This window comes from Mugil cephalus, chromosome 9 (assembly GCF_022458985.1).
Source record: "Mugil cephalus isolate CIBA_MC_2020 chromosome 9, CIBA_Mcephalus_1.1, whole genome shotgun sequence".
NCBI classification, from domain to species: Eukaryota; Metazoa; Chordata; class Actinopteri; order Mugiliformes; family Mugilidae; genus Mugil; species Mugil cephalus.
The window spans coordinates 23,479,670-23,500,123 of record NC_061778.1 but is presented as its reverse complement, the minus strand read 5'-3'; the positions used below and the strand labels follow the sequence as shown (position 1 = coordinate 23,500,123).

The following is a 20,454-nucleotide window of genomic DNA, read 5'->3' as shown; positions in this document are numbered from 1 at the left end:
AGGAAGTCACCCACTTAAAACTGGACACTTGTGATGAACGCACATAAATACGGGATCTAAATAGCTCTTTAGATCTTTCACACCTCAGAGATAATGGAAGCCGAGGTCAGGGAAGTGAAATGAGAAAGATGCACAAGCCAGTTCTGGCAAAAATGCCTCCAATTATCATTTATCTTGTATAATCTCTAAATAAAGGTGTGTTATGTACATCTGTGCACCTTTCATGAAGCCGCAGTCCTTGCCAGGTTGTTAAGGACTGCGCAGAGTACTCCAGCATCCACAGCTTGTAGAACAGCATCATGTTGAGGAACACCAGCAGGACCAAGCTAAAGGAAGCCAGGAGAGAAATGCAATGAATTCATCAGTTCCTCTTTTCAGGAATTTATAATGTCATTAATTCGCTGTTTTGTAATGGAAATTATATTCAAACTGAAATGGGAAACGTACAGCATCTGGCCCTACTGGCTAATCAGAAAACATGTATACCTGAGACAGATCCTAGGGATGGCAATGAAAGAGGAGGAGAAAGGAGTTACACTCAGGGAAACAATGATGAGATATTTGTACAGAAAGTAAAAAAAAAAGGAAAAAATATTCCAACTGTAAGTCAGAAAAATTCTCCACAGATTCAACTAGAAGTAAAATCTGAAGGTTACATCCTCATTAAACATGTATGTCTATGGAGATTCACGCGCGTTTGCAGCCCGCCTCTAGAGGCCATTGTGGGAACTGCAGCTGAGTATTAATTTTTTAAGCTTTGGGGACGTTGCCGATTGCTGCCCATAAACTGTCAAATCTAATCAGCTTATCCCATTAGTTATTTATATGTAATGTTGGTATAATTACTGTAGGATTTGGCCAGAAATGTGCTTTGTGAAGTCACAGTGAACTTTTGACCAACAAATTCAATAAATGAATAGATCAATAATGGAGTCTATGATAACATATGAACATTTATGCAAAACTTGTACAAATTCCCTCCTGGATATTATGAAAATAATGGATGAAATCATAAAACAAGTGACTCAGACAAATTTGACATGGGCATGTGTGTATACTTATGTATCAAATTTACATTTATAACCTAATGGCCAGATGTGCAACGTGTGTGTTGTGGTCAGTTGCGTACACAAAGCTGATGATGAGCAGCAGTTTAGAGACGCTGTATAGCGCGAGGCCACCGGGCAGGTTATGATGTTCTGGACTCTGGTGTCTGGTCTGTGTGGAGCCTGCCACTTGTTTGATCCTCTGAATCACTTCCTCGTCCGTTGGTGTGGTAACCGGGCTGAGGGCCTCGTCCAGGTGCTGGCTGCGCATGTGGGGGAGCGGCCTCTTCTTTCGCCTCACCGTGGAGTTCTTCACTACCTTGGCCTTTGGAGACAGCTGGTGGGACTCGGTCAGGATCTCCAGCTTGGACAACTCCAACTCTGAGATGGTAGGAAATATCTGTTTTAAATAACACTTCCTTCACATGATAGATATTTTATTTTATCCGTTTTCCAAAACCCATCTAACTTACAGATATATGGTCTTAACGGGGCAGACTGCCAGCTTTAATTTCAGGGTACTGGCATCGCAATTGGAGGAAAGATTGAGGAATTATAACCACACACAGTGGACCCTTGCTTTCCTGTCTTTGCTATTGCCTTTATGGTAGACGAGCATAATGATATGCCTACCTCCTGGAGAGCATTCTTCACCTCTAACTTACCACAGAGAGGATACTAAAATCATTCACCTGTTGTTTTCTGTAGACATCTGAATCTTTTTTATGCTGCAGAGCTCACCAGAGTGATAATACATTTGTTTTGTTTTTACAGCCCACGTATGGCCAATTTCACTTGCAGAAACAATTAGGATCCCAGAACCTGTCCACGAAACTGACTTTGTATAAAAATGATTGTAGTTGATAGACCTTCTAATTTGAATATCAATATCTTCAAATTAAAGCTGAGCCTCTGAACTTCAGGCACCCACTGTATACACTCACCAGACAGGTCATTGGCTACACTAATGGTGCATTTCCACCAGCACGGTATGGTGCGCCATAATGCATTCTAATGTAAGAGTCCTGCACTACATTTTAGCATTTTGTACATATAATAAACAGCAGAAGTAGTTTCGTGTTTAATTCAATCCAGTTTAACAGCGCCATAAAGGACATCCTCCAAAATGATCATACAGTTGAATTACCACCTTTTTGAAGCATTATAAGAGTAGTGAAGAATGTTTTAGCACAGGATTGCATTCACTTTCACTAGTGTACCTAATGAACTGTCTAGTGTTTATTAACATATCTTCAGGAAAGAGGCAACGATGTATTTCAACTGCACATGTGCTCCATGTTTTTTCTATTTTCTCATTTTAAGTGCCCACTGCATTAAATAGACCTTCAGACGCCCTGTTAAAGGGACTTAACTGGGACAATACAATCAAATAAACAGAAGTCAAGTTTACCAAGATGGCGGAAGTTCTCCTCAAGCCCACTCCAGAAATTTTTCTCTATGAAGCCTTTCACCAGCCCCCACGGCTGTTTCCTGTAGCGCAGCTCCGTTGATACCCTGAGAGACCAGACAAAAATGCTTTCATTGACACAGACTGCCCTTCTCTCCGTCAAGTATAAAAAGCATAATATACATTTTGGAGATGTTTTAAAAACAATCTAATAAATAATTAGAAATGGTTTGCGATTATGCATTAAGGCATTAACTCACCGTAACCGACACTTGTTCTTGGCCACCCGTGTGAGCATGTAGCGGTTGAGAGTGTAGAAGTAATCATGGTAGGGCACGTCATGAGTGATGACCTCAGCGTCGATGATGTAACACTCGCTCTCCTGACTAGCCTTGTAGAGAGTCTGATGAAAAACGGCAAAACGTGTTTTTATTGATTGTTATTTAGAAGAGACGATCAGATATCACCAGAAGGGTTTCTGCTGTTGTTGACTTTACCTGTGTCTCAGTCACTGTGGCCGTTTTGGGGGCCAGAGGGTTGGACAAAGAGATGGTGTACATGATCTCTCTGGTCTGATTCCCATCCTCCTCCTTCTTCCACGGGTGGTAAACCACGTCTAAACAGCAAAACGGCGGGAGAGAATTATGGATAAATCAAGCCGGGAGCAGACAGCAATACTTCAAACACCGAAAGATGAGGAGTACTGACCTGAGAATCGTCTCTGTTCCATGAAGTCACTCATGAACTGGGACTCTGTGAAGAGGATGTCGTAGAGCTTGTCCACGCTGAACTTGTAGACTTCGTTGATATGCTGCCTGCCATTCAGATCTTCATGGAAGGCCTGTACCTCCCCTGCTTGTCAAAGACACATGGATGACAGGTAAAAAATAAGTCTTGTTTCATGCAGTGTAAACATAATCCAGACCACCTGCTGCATTATTTTTTGGTGAAGAGTATTCTGACAGCTGTTACCTTCGTCATGTGTTTCAGACGAGTCGCTGAGCTCAGTGGGGATGTCTTCGTTGTCGTTGAAGTCCAGCGATGGTGAGGGGACAAGACCACCCGGCCCCGTGGTCTCGTTCTTCTCCTCCACCACTAGAGGCACAGCCAGTAGCTCCCCGTCTGGTAGGCAGTCTGCGTATTCCTCTGCTGGGAGGTCAAACTGAGGGAATCGTCAACAATATGTCAAATCTTAATCACTGTTAACTGACAGTCCTTTAAAGCTTTTCCACTCTAAATATCTTTCCCAACAAATGCAATAAGGGGATGCAAACATCTCGCTTCTCTGACGCTGGCCATTTTGTTGGGAATAAAATCCGCTCAACAGTGCTCTGATGTGACTAATGTGTCCACTTGCACCAAAATAGTTTGACTGGCCCGGCAGATCTCTGCTGAGAACACTGAATTCTGAACAGAACAACTCCAGACCACTAAAATTTTGTGGATGGGGGAACATCAGCCAAACCTGACATTTCCACACCACGGTTTAAACAGAAGTAGGTCCACAGTGTACAGCGTCTGTCATGTACCGTGATTGCCGTGTCGTGGTTGCTGGGGATGGTGCTGTTTGGGACAAGCTTCTTGTGTATCGGAGGAGGGCTGCCCTCAGGCTTGGCTTCCGCGCTGCTCTTTGACAAGTTGTCATTGTTGATCTCATTCTCTTCATTGGGAATCTCTTCACTGAACCTGAAGGCACCAGAGCATGAAGCTTTAGTTTCAATACATCCCATCCCACCTCCTGAAAAAGAGCGTGTCAGGTTTTTATAGTGTAACATGGATCTAGTGGGTTTAAGGTGAGATGTATTTAACAATGAACAATTCTAATGTGTGTGTTTTTTGTTTTATTAACATTTCTGAATCTAAATGTGTGGGAAGCAAGTGAAAATGAGCTTGACTTACTAGGATGAATGCAGACTACTGCCACTCATTAACAAACCATTACCACAAAGAGTGAGTCGAACCATGACTCTGTATTGATCTCCTCTTCAGACATGACAGGAAATGTAAATACAGGAAGAGGGAGAGCACCTTTAACAGTTCCTCTGTAGGATTGCACAAAGCTCCAAAACCAAAAAGTTTCAAACAAAGTCTTCAAAAATGCAGTGCAAGTGAGCTGAGGGCTAATTTGAGGAGATAAGGATGCTGTAGTGTAATGAGTATTGCTCGTCTTGGCTCATATTGGGCCCACTAATTATTTTCTAATTTGGGTAATTAGGTAATAAACTGAATGTGTTAATAATGGTAATACTGGTAACCGCGGTAACGGATGCTGAGGCATAAGCACACTCACCCCATGGTGTTGAAGTCGTCATCAGGGGGAACATAGTCCTCGTCGTCGCTGGTTAGGCCGAGCTCGTTGCCGTAGCACTGATGAACAAAGTGCCACAGTTCTTTTGGGCACAGGGGCTGCAGAAGGTGCAAACGAGTTCAACAGTTGCAGCAGCATTTCTGAGATACAAACAGTGGCATGCAATATTTCTACTCACAAGACACACTCTCAGATCAGACCAGTTTACCTTGTCAAGCAGCGCGTTCTGCCACAGTCTGAACATCATCATGTACGTCCTGTCCCTGGCTCCAAATGAGGTGAAGAAGTGCTGAGAAGGATGAAACGCAAATAAAGTGACTCAAAACACAGAACAAACTTTAAACCCCTATACTCAAGCATTGTTATTATTTGTAGTGACAGAGTATGGCAGCCATGGCATTAACTGTAACCACTATCCAGACACCTACTGACAGGAACAAGCCCCCTCTACTGGTGATAAACGTTAAATCACTAATCTCCCTGTGACAACATACACTTTACACCTCCAGATGTGGCTCTTTATATAAAGATGATTTGATGTTAAAAACTGTCATGTGAAATGAAAAGTATCACTCCTGGATTCTGTATCTTTTACCTTCTCATTGTCTGTGCAGACCTGGATGGCATTGGGAATGAGACGGGCAGTCTTTTCTTTTGTCATTGAGCAGATGTCCTTTAGCCGCACCGTCAGCTACACAAAAATGCACAGAAATATAGATAAATACACAGACATGTACCACATGGGTAAATACTGGCAATAAAAAAAAAAGGAAAAGAAAAAAAAAGCAGATTTAACATTAATACCAGGGTTTCCCAACGGAAGATGTTGCTATAGAAACAGATCCAGTTCTCAGAGAGGTAGAGTCGTCCCTGCAGGAGGATGTCCCGTTGAAGAGCACAGGAGTAGTCTGCAGCACAAACAAGGAACAAAGTCAGAAAAAAAATTGCAAATCGTAACAGACATGGCAACGTGCAAAGACAGCTGGATAAATAGAGACAGGATGTACAGAGAAATAGGAAAGGTAGATAAATTGATAGATAGTTTGATAGATAGAGAGATAAATAGAGACAGAATAACTGATATACAGACTGACAGGTGGATATACACAGACAGACAGATAGAGATAACATTAGAGACAGTTCGGTAAACAGATACATTGCTTGAGAACGTGACAGCCAGACAGAGAGACAACAGATAGATAGAAAGTATATAAATTAACACTAAATGATAAGAAATCTGAGAAAAATACTCCACTTATATATGCACTGTTTTCTTAGATGTGAACTCCTCATCATTAAACCACAAGCGGACACATTTAAGATTCAGGCATTTTAGACAATAACAGTATTTATGTCAACTGAACTTGTGACATCATGTGTTTATGGGAGAGTGGGGTGTGCAGTTTAGCGTGATGGGAAAGTTCATTATCAAGATCTCCTCACAGGAAATGTGAGCAGAGGAAAATATCTGCAAACAGGATTTCTCTTAGTTAATCAACAAAATCTGCACAATGATGACATGATGTCAGAGGGTAGGAATATTTGCGTGTCGTCTCCTCTCTGCCCAGTGAGGATTAATCATTTTCTAATTGCTAACAAGCTGGCCGAGCCCTGCCAGCCCTCAGATGGCCCCAGTGTGTCTGTGGCGTCCACTCACCCACAATGAGCCTCTCTGTGTCGGGGAGCTGCTTGAAGAGTTTCCTAAAGTCCTCATTTCGCTGCTTGTATGTCGGGCTCAGCACCTGCAGTCACAGGGGGCAGAGTGAGGAACACTGAAACTCTCCCCCAAAACACACGCTCGTGTCTTCATGCCGGGTCACTCACTGCCACGCAGCCTGGTTTACTTGTATCCATGGATATGTAAGATAACCTTGTTAAAACCACCCACAGGTTCGATCTGGTTTACTAAAATTACCACAACGGCTTTCGCTCTGTGGGGGGTTTTGACAGGCGCTAGAAATGGGAATATAGTGAATGGCAGCTATCTGTGAGAGTGCATCATTAGTGACACTTGGATAACAGAGCCATTTAAAGCGCAGTCTGTACAAAACAGCCCAGTGCAGGTCATTCAATACACATGCTGCTGTAATGGGGATTTATAATTCGGAAAATGAGTTACATTATCACGCTAGAAATATAAAGCGCCATGTCTCTGACAATGTGTCTCTTGATAAGTGAAAAGGGGGTTGAGCAACTGCTGAAACCTCGACTGTAAACAAACCCGCGCGCAGTTGCTTTGGTTATCGTGGTCAAGCGAATTCTTTGGGAACTCTGGGAAGAATATCCTTCCTTAACACGAGCCCACTTTTTTCTTTGGCTTGGACGTGATTATTTGCAGAGCGAGCCCGCGACGTATAAAAACCTCCCGATGTGTGCCAAAGCGAGGGGCTCTCACTGTCTGTGCCAGATGCTTTCCTTCAACAGGAAAGTGTCAGGAAACAATAGCTGCCAATACAGTAACAGGGGGCACGCTGGAAATACTGGCGAGAGGAGAACAGCACGTTCACGTAAAAAAAAGTCACATGTGCCTCCTTTCTTTGCGGAATAGAAGGAGCTGAAGTGCTGGAGCACTGTTTTGGGAGTGTATCTTTCTGCTGCAACTTGCCTTTGAGTAACCCCTGAAAGCATGCAAGTGACATCTCTGATATGAACCGCACGTATACTACCACCATGTGTCCAAACACACTCCTACACTGTTGCTAAATGGATTCACTGACATTAATCTGATGATCAGTCCAAACAACAGGCCTGTGAATTCAAATAGCTTATAGCTCTTCGTGTTGTTGTCATCGCCCTCCTTGTGGCTCTCCGGCCGTGCAAGTGGAGGTCAACTTACAGCAGGGAGCTCCTCATTGTCCCACTCGGGGTCCTGAAGGTCCGAGGAAGCCCAGCCCCACTGCCAACCCCACTCCCCTCTGGCCGGACCCTGCAGAAGCCACCCCGCCAGCGCCTCATCCAGCTCCAGCACGGCCTCCCAGTCCGCCATCGCACAGTCCTCATCCAGCTCCATATTCATCCCTCGTTGCGCCTGGATGGAAGCAAACTTTCCAAAGCGTGCCCCAGTGGGCTCCTCTGACGTTTGGAGGACTTGTCAGTTACAGTAGGTTGTGAAGAATACGAGAAGACAGATGGTGAGTACAGTGGCTTCAGACGCGGCGGTATCCACCCCCCTGTTTTGGGTGCTCTTCCCTTTCAGCGTTGAGCAGCGGACACGGCGCACTCCAGCCACATGATCCTTGTCTCGCTCTGTCGTTCCCTGGCGCTCTCTCGCTTCCTCTCACACACACACAGGGAGAGAAGTTATGGCTGTTGCCCTCTAGTAACCCCGGCCAACAAGTCCTTTATTATCATGGCAAGCGCCTTTTCCTTTTTTTTTTCTCCCCCCCCTGCTTGCTCCTCCTAGTAAGTGTGTGAGCAGAGTGTATGTGTGCTGCTGTCCAGATCTGAGCGCCTTGTAATTACTCTGTTTACGACCAGCAAAGAATGAGGCGAGTTTACTTTGTGGAGAGGTGGACTAATACAAACAAAGATGTGGCTGGAAGGAGAAGAGAAGCTGAGAGGAAAGGAAACAGAGCAGGGTAGAAGAATTCTTTTTTTTTTTTTTTAAACTAAGTGTTGAGTCCGTCTTGCTGTCTGAGCAAATGATTGAGTTATGGAGAACAGATGTGAGAATAACCTCCAGTTACCTCCGCTTGCAAAACAACACCATCAGCTTTGACAGTCTCTGATCTAGGTCGCAAACCAGAGCTCAAAGTGAAGCGGCCAGACAATGGCGCACAGCAATGGCGCTGTGAATAATATTTCGCGTATCTGTTTCAACTGCTTTGTGTACGGAAAGCTTCTGGAGTCCACGTTAAAGAGCAGACTGCCGATGACTTAAAGGCAGTGAATGTATGAAAGCGCTCCCTCCCTTCTTCCTGCCCTCGGTATTGAGGTCACTCATGTACTCCTGATACTGGATCACTCTGTGTTACTCCTAGCATGCGAGAAACTGCACAGCGCCTATTTTAGCAGGCCTTGAAAAACAATTCATGTGCACGTCCTCCCACCGCTCCTACCTAAAAATGTTCCAGCAGTCAAGAATGTGGGCTTAGCTATGGAGGTCTGAGTGGAGATTAGCAAAACAAAAAAGGAGAGACAAAAACAACAGTGTTAGTAAAGCTTGGATTTCATTGACTCTTGCTGGATGAAGCAGACGTGTAGCCAGAATCTGCGCTCTGGAATTCAGCCACGGGTTCCACCTTTCCTCAGTTCCCAGTCCTCCCTTTGAGCAGACGCTGAGGAGACGATCTGTAGCAGGGAAAATAGATGAGTCTTGGAAAATATTCTCCTGTCACAGGCTTCTTGGAAACCAGTGCTTTGAAAAGGCCTTCCCCCGCTGTGTGAATGCCTTTAGATCGTGCGGATGAAACTTAGGATGAATCGGGTTTTAACCCTCGGATTTGCTTCTGGTGTCCTGGCTGAGGGAGATCCTTTATTTCCGCTCGTTCAATTTCCCCAATACATCAAGCAAAGAAAGAGGCCGTTGTGAGTGATGCAGCGTCCAGAGCTCAGGTGACAGTGCGCGACTTGGGATGAGGCAGGACTGCAGATACACAGCGTGTATTGATCTGGTTAACCATTAACCTGCTGGACAAACAGTAGGGGATGGAAGAGACTGGTACCGTAAACCAGGGCGGGGTTTTAGTGGGCGTTCATCCTATTAATCATAACCAAATATTCTATTAGGCTGTATATCATTTGATGGAAAAATCCGCCGACGTGCGTGTATAGATCAAAACGAGGAAGGTGTCACGCACCCTGTCTGCGTAGATGCATACTGAAGTTTGCTCGCTGTGTAAAGTACAGATTCACCTTTGTTGCTAACTTCCCGGTTACCAAAGCAAATTTGCGCTAATGCAAAGCGGATAAACAAGAGCTTTGTATAGGGCTGCTGTGGAAGCAAGACAAATGTGCATTTCTCCAGCGGGCTCACACTAAGACAGGATAGGATTATAATCACTCTGATTTCAGTGCCATGGGAGGTCATCACCGCCATATAGAGGTGCACTTAAACGCACACTATCTGACATGCAGGTGTATAAAACAGACCACACCTGCACATAGAGTCAAATTAATTACGCAACTATTGGACATATTTCATTGACTGAATGAGCTTTAGCATGATGGTTTGTGTAAAGATTAGTATAGGAGGCATCAGGAACACAACCCTAATTTACATAACCAGCTCTACACATGTAGACATTAACATATATTTTCAAGAGCCATTTAGTGTCATATTACAATCGCTTATGTTTCTTTTAATCACAGAGAACTATGTCAGAGACAGCAGAAAGGACAAGATTAGTGCTAGTCTACAAGTTGTACTGACAATAATAATAAAAAAAACACTAGCAGGCCAAAACCATCAATGTGTTAGTTTCTCATTTCTATTTGACTTTTCTGCACTGACTTTTGGTGACATTCAGCCATTCGTTCCTAGTTAGTATTTAAAGGTTGAAAAAGAGGCCACACTCCCACAGGTCAGATTTTTTGCACTATAATATCAGATTGCCGCCATGTTGCTGGGGACCAGATCTGAGAGCCGTCAACGAGCTGCACCTGTATATTACTCACTCAATCAATGTACTGTAATGATAATGTGATACCACACTGTGACATGTTTCAAACACATTTTATATCTATGATTGACATCTAGTCTTAGCTTTATTTTATGTTATTTAAGCCTAACATATACATTTAGAGACGTGAGTAAGTAGTTTGACCAACTATTCCCTACATGGGCCAATGTATTATATATTGTTCTAATACAGAGACCTGCTTAATTAAATATTTATTATTCTATTATGCCAAAAGCAGACATAATAACATTGTGGCTTTAGAACATGTGTTTTGTATCCGTCTGCAAAACTACTGTTCTATATCTATGGGCTGCATATGACTCACGTAATGAATCATGTGAGCCAACGTCAGTTTGCTGACTTCTCTGTGGTTTAGTATTTATCATGGCGCTACACTCATGTGATGCCTCTTTTACGTCCACACAGCAAAGGTGGTGCAATCTCACAGAAAATCAGAGTAGTTCTGATCCTTTATTTCCCATTACTGACACCGGGTTAACAGTTCATGATCAGCATATGTCCATTTTGCGTCAGCGCAGGCCTAAGGCAAAAAGAAATGAGAATTAGGAAATGATTAGTACGATCAACCCATTGTTGGTTTTGGTCTTTAACTAGAAGTTGCTGACAGTAAAACATAGAACAGATTTATCCTTTAAGCAAAAATACTTGGTAGTGTATTAGTAGATGGTCCTGCTGTCTTTTTGTATATTGTGCTCATAGCCAGCTGTACTTCATCAGTTAAACGTTATCAGTGCAGTCAAAGCAACATCAGCTGTAGGTTATTACTTCTTAGGATCCGTTCCAAATAGCAGGTCAGCAGAGGAAATGAGAGGGCTTTATTATGGCTGATTGGGGAAGTATTTAAGAAGCTGTCTGCTTTTTGTTTTGGACCGGCTTTTCCTTTAACAGCAGTTCTCCATTTGCACTGCATGCAAGGTGCTTTCTGTGTCGTCTTCTTATTGCAATGGCAAACTCCAAAAACGGTGTCCATGTTTACCAGGACACATGAAACAGAGAAGCAAGCCACAGACTAAAGCACCATGCTCCATTCCCATGGCTCATCCAGAGGCCCCTGCGATGGCTTGTTGATTTGTTTAGTACAGGGAGGAGTTCGGCGCAGTTGTTACCACCTGCTGCACACCGAAAATAGACGCTTATGTGGTGACAGCCTTTCGACCACACCTTAGCAACTTGTAAAATATAAATCCAGAACGCTCTTACTGTTATTACCACGAGTAGAGAGTCATTCTTTACTCAATATGACATAAACTTGTTTATGTTTATTATTATTACTACATAACTGCCTTTTAAAGTGCGGCTTTGCGGTGAGGTGGTAACAACGCTGCGACACATACATGGAATGAGAAACAGGATGGAGGCATGTTAAAATCCCACCACTCTGAGTGCAAGAGAGGAAGAAAGAAATCCAGGGTTGCACAAGAATACGAGTCATGCTTACTCTCAGGATGTGTTGTCTTTCATGCTGGGGAGAAAGGGGAAGAGTGTACACACAGGGAATAAAAAAAAAGAAAGAAAAAACACAACATAAAAACTAAAACAACACGAAACGGGAAAACGTCCAAGAAACACATTTCTAGGGAAACTGTGGATTAGTTCAACACTGTCCAACGCTCTCATTCCTCCTGCTCAGCATGTGGGTTCAACCTACACAAGCAGCAACACTTCAGTGAAAGAGTCTGAATAGATGAACGATGATGGTGCAAGAAATTGTGTTACATCACCACCCTGTGGTGAAAAAACAAAACTACAATACTTTGGCTTTACTGAGTCTGTAGGGTGTGTGTCCATACAGACAAGAAGAATCTTTGGGCAAAATATTTCATTAAGCGTAATGTAGTCTTTCCATTCTCCTGGTGTTAGAACAACCACCTGTTGCTCTTTTAAAATCCCTGCTCGGGTGACCGGCTGTCTGCGGCAGTGGGTTAATAAACAGTGTCGAGGACAGTGACCTTTACATTTGATATGATGTTCACACACAGGACGCTCTCACACATTCACCAACACGTACTGATTTGGATATTAAAATGAGGTGTGACTTACGTTATACCAGCTTTGGCTTTTCTGTGGAAAGAGAAAAAGAAAGAAAAAACAGGATGTATTTAACTCTGTGAATTAACCATGAATCAATATTACAGCAGGCTTGTAGCCCAATACAGTAATACAGAGGGTGTGCAACATGACCATCCTCCTCCTAACAAGTTAGAGCCGGAGAGAAAGTCATCGTGTGCCTCTCGCCCTTTCCTCACAGAACTTACAGGAAGTCCTCCACAATATTAAATTATCATGTTCTATATTAAACCTTGGCAGTGATGGGGTAAATGCAGGCAAGGTGAAATTCTCTTCCAGTTCACTTATGCAAGAGGAAACTGGGGAGACCTTTCAAAATAAATCAGCTTCTTGTGTTGGTGGAACTGGAAGTAATCTCACTCCAAACCTGCCGTGTACTGAACTAGCGCATTCAGTAGGCTGTAAAAGTACAAGTGCTACATTAAGAACATGTTTCTGCCCTCAAAAGTCATTCAGATACATTTATGGAGATGAGTTTTGAACAACATTTTACAACCATCTGATTTTTAGCGACAGGAATTAGTTAATTGTCCCTGAGTTTATTGAGAGATGTGGAAATGAACATATTAAACTGATTCTAATCATGTTACAGTTTTGTAACAGCAGAGGGCAGCAGAGATACATCTTAATCAGGTCTATAACATGGAAACATTTTCCAGGCACATAAAAACACTTTCCACTATAAAAGTCTAAGAGAAGAGGTCCCAGAGAGGAAACATGCAGGTGATCATTCAGAGGGCCAAACAAGGAAGAGGGTATTTGAGGGCAGAAGAAGGGGAATAAAGGGAGTAAATAATTAAAACATACAGAGCATGTGTCTGACCACAGAGGTGTGATAAACAAAAGCCTTAGAATTTCAAGAAATTACGAATAAATGACCAACAAATCTTAGTTTCCTAATACTTTAGAGGTATTTTTACGATGAGTTATGGTTAGATCTTTTACAGCCAGACGACTACTTAACATCACTGCATGTTGATTATGGTAACATAGTGGAATGTTTTCTATTTTGGACCTTTCAGATAATCAGATGGCCGTAAAATGCACATGCAAGCTATTAATGAAGCATTGCTTATTGTAAATCTGTCCTTTCAAAAAGCCAGCATCACTTTCCCCTGGAGTCAGCTGAGTTTTCTCTGTGCCTGACAGGGTTTGGTGGTTATCTGCCGTGTGCGGAGCAGCGAGCCGCAGAGGCAGGCCCGAGGCCTGGCTGTGACGATAGCCGGCCTAATGTGGGCTAATCTGATTTGAAGGTGACAGAGACATGAGAGTGGAATTGCTCCGATGCCGCTGTCTGGATAAGGTGCGCATGTTGTGCTTGACTTGTGTGTGACTGTATGCCAGTACGGACGGTGAGATACATAGTGGTGCTGTTTATGCAAGGAAAGATGAGTTATTGCGATTGTATAGATTAGAGGTATGTAAAGGCAGCAGCAGAGAGACGGAGACAGAGCCAGAGAGAGACTTAATGATTAAATGATTAATGATTAAAATAGAGTCTGTTTGCTTCTAAACTGTCTAATTTGGTGTAAATCTCACCACATTAGAAGATGTGGATTATAAAAATGTGTTTTTTGTTAGACACATGGCTCAAAAAAATAATTTCTGAAGACCAAATTTCGAGTCACATCTTTGCTTTGAAATTTGTCAGAATCTTCAAAATTATAAATAAATATTATTGTAATAAAAAACACTATTAAGCCTTGTCTCTTAATCCTTTAATTGAGGGGAGGGGAAGCTTGGGATAGGACAGGAGGGACTGAAGCTCTCAGAGGGGACACTACAGTGGTACGCCTACACAGGAAGTGGAGGGGCGTTCTTCTTTTTTTTTTTTTTTTTTTGTCAAAGGGGTTGTCAATGGGTCAAATGGAAACAAGAAGAAATGCTTACTTTAATCAGGTTTAGTCTGTCATACTGAAAGAAAATTAAAGAGAAAACAAAATGTTAACCAAAGCAGTGAGCAACATGAACAAAGAAAGAAATGGAAAATGAGATAGACGGTCCGTAGAGTTTGTGGCTCCAAGTCCAACCCTGAGGTATGTAAACGCCGCTGCTAAAGCTGACTCTCCATCTAGCTGGTGTGTTGCACAAGAAGCCTGATTGATTATGGTTCTATCATATATTCATTCATTATCCATTCTTGCAGAGAGGCACAGATCTCGACTGCATTAAGGTTAGGGTGATGACCTCATGTCATCAGGGGCCATGTGACCAGTGCTGACCACAGGGGTCGATGTGGGGGGTGGGGAGGGTTGGAACATGGGTGGGGGGAAGGTTTGGACCGTGGTTTGGAGAAGAGCAATGATGCAATCAATTAGTTTCTGTGTATGTGCGTGAACACAGAAAGTCTCTCTACATCAACCGCCCGTTCACTGACAGCTCGGATTTCACTGTGACGATTTCTGCCTTGTTCTATTCAATTTAGACACAACAGAGCTTTTTAACTCCCTAAACACTGAGCCTACAAGATCAACAAAAAAGTGGGATGGAGTCTGACAATGGCAAAATTAGACGGATGAAGTGACGCCACAGGCGATGCACTAAAACGAGACACTAGTCTGCAGAGGAGAGGGCAGAAGGAATTGTCTCACGCGGCAGTAGAGAGGGTGCTGTCTCCATATAGCGGGGCAATTATGACACATTACCACTGTGTGACAAGGAGAGAAGTTTGCAAAGGCAGGTGCAGGACCCAGGTGTAGGCAGGGAGAAAAGGAAGAAAAAACAGACTAATGCTGCCTTCAAGTAGGGGCGCGTTCACCGTGTGCAAGAGAACAGACCATATGATGTGTGGCTTTCAGAAAGGGCATAGGCTGATGGTGAGTTAATAGAATGCCATTTAGTTGCTTTGCCTTTTTAATGCCATTATATGTCTTTCAGGAAAGCTGTGATATTCCCAACAGTCTTACCATTTCATTATGCCTTTGCATTTCTGTGTACAAGACTTCCCATGTCGTAACCCCAACCTTACAATCTCCATTTGAAGGCAGCAGCACTATAGGAACTATTTATTTTATTGCGGATTTGTGCGGGAAACATTTATTTTAATTCCTGGAATATTCACCCTAATCCTCTTCACCCCGTTGCCATTATGTGCCCGTGTGTGTTTCATTGTGCTTCTTTCATACATAGTTAAAAGCAAAGAGGGAGGATATCCCAATGTGACATTCATATTCTGTTTGTATACCAAGATTAATACAAATATTGGACAGGAAATTGCTACATTTCATATCGCCAGAAAGGTAAAGAAAGGAAAGGGAAGTGGAGGAAAAGGAAAGGAAGTGAGTAAGGTGGTGTGGGGCTGTTGGTTGCACGAAAAGTTCATCTGCCTATGATTGCGGGTGCGGATGGGGCTTGCACCGGTTGCAGTGTGCACGGAGGCAGGCTGGGTTTCGGGGCATTCCGAAAGGGGTCGGGACATTTCCACAGAGCAGCTCACAAGACGGGAGGTGTTGCAGAGGGAAGGTGGGCACAGCAATATTTGAAGAACAGAAAAAAAAAAGAGTAATGCTTACTTTGGAAAGTCGCTTGTGAGACTAGCATGCAATCAGGAGAAGAACAAAGAAAAATCAGATAGAAAAACTCAAAATGAAAAGAAATAAACTGTAAGAAGAAACAGCTGAAAGTACCAACAGAAGAGCTGAACAGTCATTATCAGATGGCACACATTATCATATGGCATGTAGCAGCAGCTGCAGCAAAGTGACAGGGCGTGCACACTGTTGTTGTGGAGACATGAAAAGAACTTAGAAAAGAGACAAATCAGAAGAGGCAGATGAGGACAGAATGAGAAGGTAAATAAAGGAGGGAGCGGCATGGGCTCTGTCTAACGGGAGCTACATGCTACTTCAAAGAAATACCCTGAAATCATCTGTGAGCTCACTCCTGAAGGGAAATGCAGATGAGATACAATACAATATACAGTCATTTATCGCCTTAGATGTTTTTGTGATTTGTCAAATAAACCTTTAACCTTACAGATGTTACATATCTACCTTCAATCGAGAGAATGCCGAGTAAATACTTAGCTACTTTTTGTCAATATGACTCATTTCTATGCTTGACTTCATAGTGTCAGACATTTAAAGTTAGCCAGGTAAAAAAAAAAAAAAGAAAATCACAGCTCAGGTCGATTAATGGGCCTTTACATTGTTTCACATAGCAGGGGGAAATGTGAGACTGTGGGGCAAATGGTATGTAAAAATGAAAAGGCTGGAATGGAGTGTGATCTCTCCAGAGAGGAAAGAGTGATAGTTACAGTTCATTAGTCACACACCAAGTCAATAACCAATCAAAACACGTATGTCAGTTAAAAAAAATAAATAAATAAAAGAAGAAGCGGGGCCAACTCTGACATATTTATGCGCTCACGGTTAATGAATGGCTGCATACATGAGTTCACATATCATCATGACAGTCACAGAGTCAGGACAGATTATTCAGATGATATAAAATGTGGTGTGACATGAGGGCTGATGCTGATGCTAATGCTGCCTGCAGTATGACAGGAATAAATTCAAAGAAATGGCTGCTAACCCCATATTACTGCTATTGTATCGATTTGCTTCCACTTCCTTTTAGGACTGTATACTCCTGTTAGACACAAACAAGCCTTAACATGCATCTTCAAATTCATATCGTCTTTCACGGATTTGCATTAAAGTGTCTAAATGTCCAGTCATCGCTTTTTGTTTTTAACTAGTTTTAACAAGTTTCAGAGGCTTTATTCTGACCATTTTAATCTTATTACATGTCTGTGAAACAAGCACCTCGTGTCCCAGGGTGAAGCCTTTCACAAGAGCTATTTGGTGAAAATGTTAGGGAAGATTTATTTGGGCCTGTTGAGAATCTCTCTTAACTGCCTTTGTTTACATGGACGCTAGTAACAGTGGCGCAGTCGCACATGTCATGTGAGCACCGTGGAGTTGAATTTGTGCTCCGATTGGTTGCAGGACTGTTTTTCCCTTACACCCCATACTTAAATTCTGATAGCCAGGCAAGTGTTCAGCTATGATAATCAGATAACGGCCCAGTCAGAACGAAAAAGCTTCACGTCAATTGGATTAAACCAGTTGATTATCCACTGAATGAGGAAATATTAGCACCTGGCAGCCATGTAAATGTGTGGTCAGGTGGCCTCTCTACGGAGGGTATAAATATAGTCTTTTTGTGCATGTTTGCCCAATGTGGGGTAAATGTCAGTGTCGAAGGGGAGGGGACAGAAACAAAATGGAAGCAGCAAAAAAACCACAACAAAAAACAAACAAGTTGTTCAGTTCTCCTGAAAAACAAACCAACCCAAAACGCAGTCAGAATCAATTTAGGAAGCGTCAGTTCGTCTCATCTTGGTCATTGTGTTCTATTGAATCAATTCAGTTATATTTAGTCTATTTCTGGAAGATTCCACACTCAACACCAGACAGAACAATTGTGGGCACGTAGAAGAAAACTAGAAACTACACTCTCGCATGTTCCTTAACACATCATTTTATTTAGCGTCCATGTAAACAGTTAAATTGGAAGCTCTAATCAGAAGGGTTTCCCTCAGTTTGTCCATGTGATCACAGTCACAGAGCTTTATGTGACAGTGGGGCTCCAAATGCTGAGACTTGCATCCTAAATGTGTTGGGGTGAAAGTGCACGACATCTCAAACTGTGAGGCTTCCACTCGTTCTTATCAGACGCAGGGAGATGTCCACCGGTAACAGGTAAAAGGGAGCAACCCCCGGCCACTCACCTTGGAGTTCTTTCCCCCGCTCCGTGCTGACTGAAGGGAGTATGTTCTCTGGACAACCTGCTCGGGCGTGGAGGGGGACTTATCAGAGGAGTGGTCTGATCCCTTCTCCACCATGTTCTCACCCTCCTGGCTCTGTGGTGTTGGAGAGCGCGAGCGTTTACGCAGGACTGGTGAGCAGGCCGGTGTGCTCTTGTTTGAGTTACTGGCAGTGCTAAAAAAAACACAGAGATAAAGAAAGAGGTAGGAGGAAATCATTCATGTATTCATTCTACTGTCATGTATTCAGATGGCAAAGGCTAAGACACCAGATATAAACCGGATCAGTGTGGAACAGCGCAACACAAACTGTTTTCGACTTACATCACTTAGGCTTAACGGACTTGAAGCGTGTGCTAACCCTGCTAATGACACCTAAGCTTATGAGGGAACTTAACATCAACAACAACAGCAACGAGGAAAACAAATGAAGTAACGTGGCGTCACACGCAGGATTTTCCCACTAAAGCTGCACTTTAAACGCAACAAGGAAATCAACATGTGAGTGTTTTCAATTGGATTAAGAAATGCCCACATCATGGGAGACATGAGGACTTACAATTGTTACGGAACTTGCCCTTAAACCATTAAACACTTTCCATAGTTTGAAAAAACGCTGAAGCTACGCTCAGAGACACAACAACAATTAAAAGATCACACAGAATGACAAATGGTCATTCTGCTGGCTAAAGCACACCAATAGAATGTAATCATGTTACCTTAAATTGTGCACCATATTGACGTTTGCGCGGTGGTTTGCTTTAATGCTCCCACTGAGATCTCTCCAGTCAACTGGAAGGACTGTCGTCTTAAGACAAGGAGCCCCAGTCCATCCATCGTACACTAAGTTCCTATCAGGTAGCATCCGTGATCCAGAACTAGACACTCTCTTCTCAATCCACACACACACATACACACACAGAGCGGAGGCTCAGCAAGAAGCCATCTCCTCACAATGACAGGAGCCAACAAAAGGCTCTGTAAGTGATCTGTGCGGCAGTGCTCCTGCCAGGCCTGGTTACTTGACATGGCGTTATGCAAGCCATTACGTCACTGGCAGCCAATGGCCGCTGTTAGTGGCCATAAATTACTGATCTACTGTTTCACTCAGTGCAGCCTGGAGCCCGGGATCGCCGAGAGCAGCGCTGACGACTTCCTGGGTCGACTGCTCCACCAGTAGCTGTGGTGTCCTTGCTTTTTAAAATCGACCGGAGGTTCTGTTTAATGCAGTGGGATAAATATTGCGCTTCCAGTGAATCATAGTACCTCTGGCATCAATTTATATAATTACAACTGTCCTGCTTTTCAGTGGATGATCGTTTTAACTGTACAGCGCAGGACACTGTGTACCCTGCACTGACTAATGATCAGTGCCTACATACATAATTTAATGTCAGTTTGCGGAAAAACACTCTTTCATTGCTCTTTCATTGCCAACAACATTTGTAATGTAGTGATTTATAGGTGAACGTCCACTTACAAATGAGTACACATGTTTGTGGTGCGATGTGTGTACATTCAGCACCATGGACCATCTCTGTCTGTCTGAGCCAGAACACTGCCTAAGGTTAGGACCCGTGACCAAGCCAAGTGTCAGGTAGTTGGTGATCGCCTGAGTTTTATGTGACCCACACCTCGGCTGTGTTTCAGCAGACTGAGCATGTGCACCACTGCCTGAGAACAGATCGTGAAGTATTAACATAACTAAATGACAAAGGTTTTAACAATGACCAAAACCTGAAGACCAACTGATCAACATGAGTCAGGAGAGGCCAGCTCTTTATGATGTCCTGGAGCTCTTCCTTTATTCCCAGATGATCCCATCAATTCCCCCCTTTTGGGTGACAGATTTACTAGTGCCACCTGCTGGTTTGGAGAGTTACTTCCTCTCATGCATGGGCAGAACGTAGGTGCTAGTTCACAGTGTGTTTTAGTCTTTGTAGTGGGTTCAACATTTTGGTCCAGATACAGACAATGTTAAGTCGCCCTTTGCTGCTAGTACTGCTAGTGTCGCCTTTACACACACATCCAATACAAATGGGCGTTGACAGGCTGACAAAGGAACCCCACAAGGATTACAGTGGAACAAGGATTATACGCCACTCAGACCTTGTCACATCCCATTTTGTCTCCTGATCAATTTTGTCAGTGGGTAACGCGCTACACAACATTAATGTTGAACATATACATTTATTGAGTCAAATACCCATGCT

The 20,454-nt window shown here is 43.2% G+C and overlaps 1 protein-coding gene across 6 annotated transcripts in view; it reads right to left on the bottom strand.

Moving 5' to 3' along the window:
- Positions 1-20,454, bottom strand: part of gramd1bb (GRAM domain containing 1Bb) — a 109,934-nt gene that overhangs the window by 7,466 nt on the left and 82,014 nt on the right. The window contains exons 5-23 of one of the 6 annotated variants that reach the window (XM_047593807.1): positions 18,206-18,416; positions 15,984-16,004; positions 14,362-14,385; positions 12,445-12,465; positions 11,843-11,866; positions 6,420-6,504; positions 5,567-5,670; positions 5,358-5,453; positions 4,971-5,051; positions 4,745-4,860; positions 3,984-4,140; positions 3,427-3,616; positions 3,163-3,306; positions 2,952-3,070; positions 2,715-2,857; positions 2,458-2,561; positions 1,130-1,427; positions 487-498; positions 219-326 (exon numbers count right to left, since the gene is read on the bottom strand). In XM_047593807.1, coding sequence (XP_047449763.1) covers positions 219-326; positions 487-498; positions 1,130-1,427; positions 2,458-2,561; positions 2,715-2,857; positions 2,952-3,070; positions 3,163-3,306; positions 3,427-3,616; positions 3,984-4,140; positions 4,745-4,860; positions 4,971-5,051; positions 5,358-5,453; positions 5,567-5,670; positions 6,420-6,504; positions 11,843-11,866; positions 12,445-12,465; positions 14,362-14,385; positions 15,984-16,004; positions 18,206-18,416 — 2,058 coding nt within the window. The remainder of the gene's footprint in view (positions 1-218; positions 327-486; positions 499-1,129; positions 1,428-2,457; positions 2,562-2,714; positions 2,858-2,951; positions 3,071-3,162; positions 3,307-3,426; positions 3,617-3,983; positions 4,141-4,744; positions 4,861-4,970; positions 5,052-5,357; positions 5,454-5,566; positions 5,671-6,419; positions 6,505-11,842; positions 11,867-12,444; positions 12,466-14,361; positions 14,386-15,983; positions 16,005-18,205; positions 18,417-20,454) is intronic. The other 5 variants (XM_047593808.1, XM_047593810.1, XM_047593809.1 and 2 more) reach the window with 5 other exon arrangements.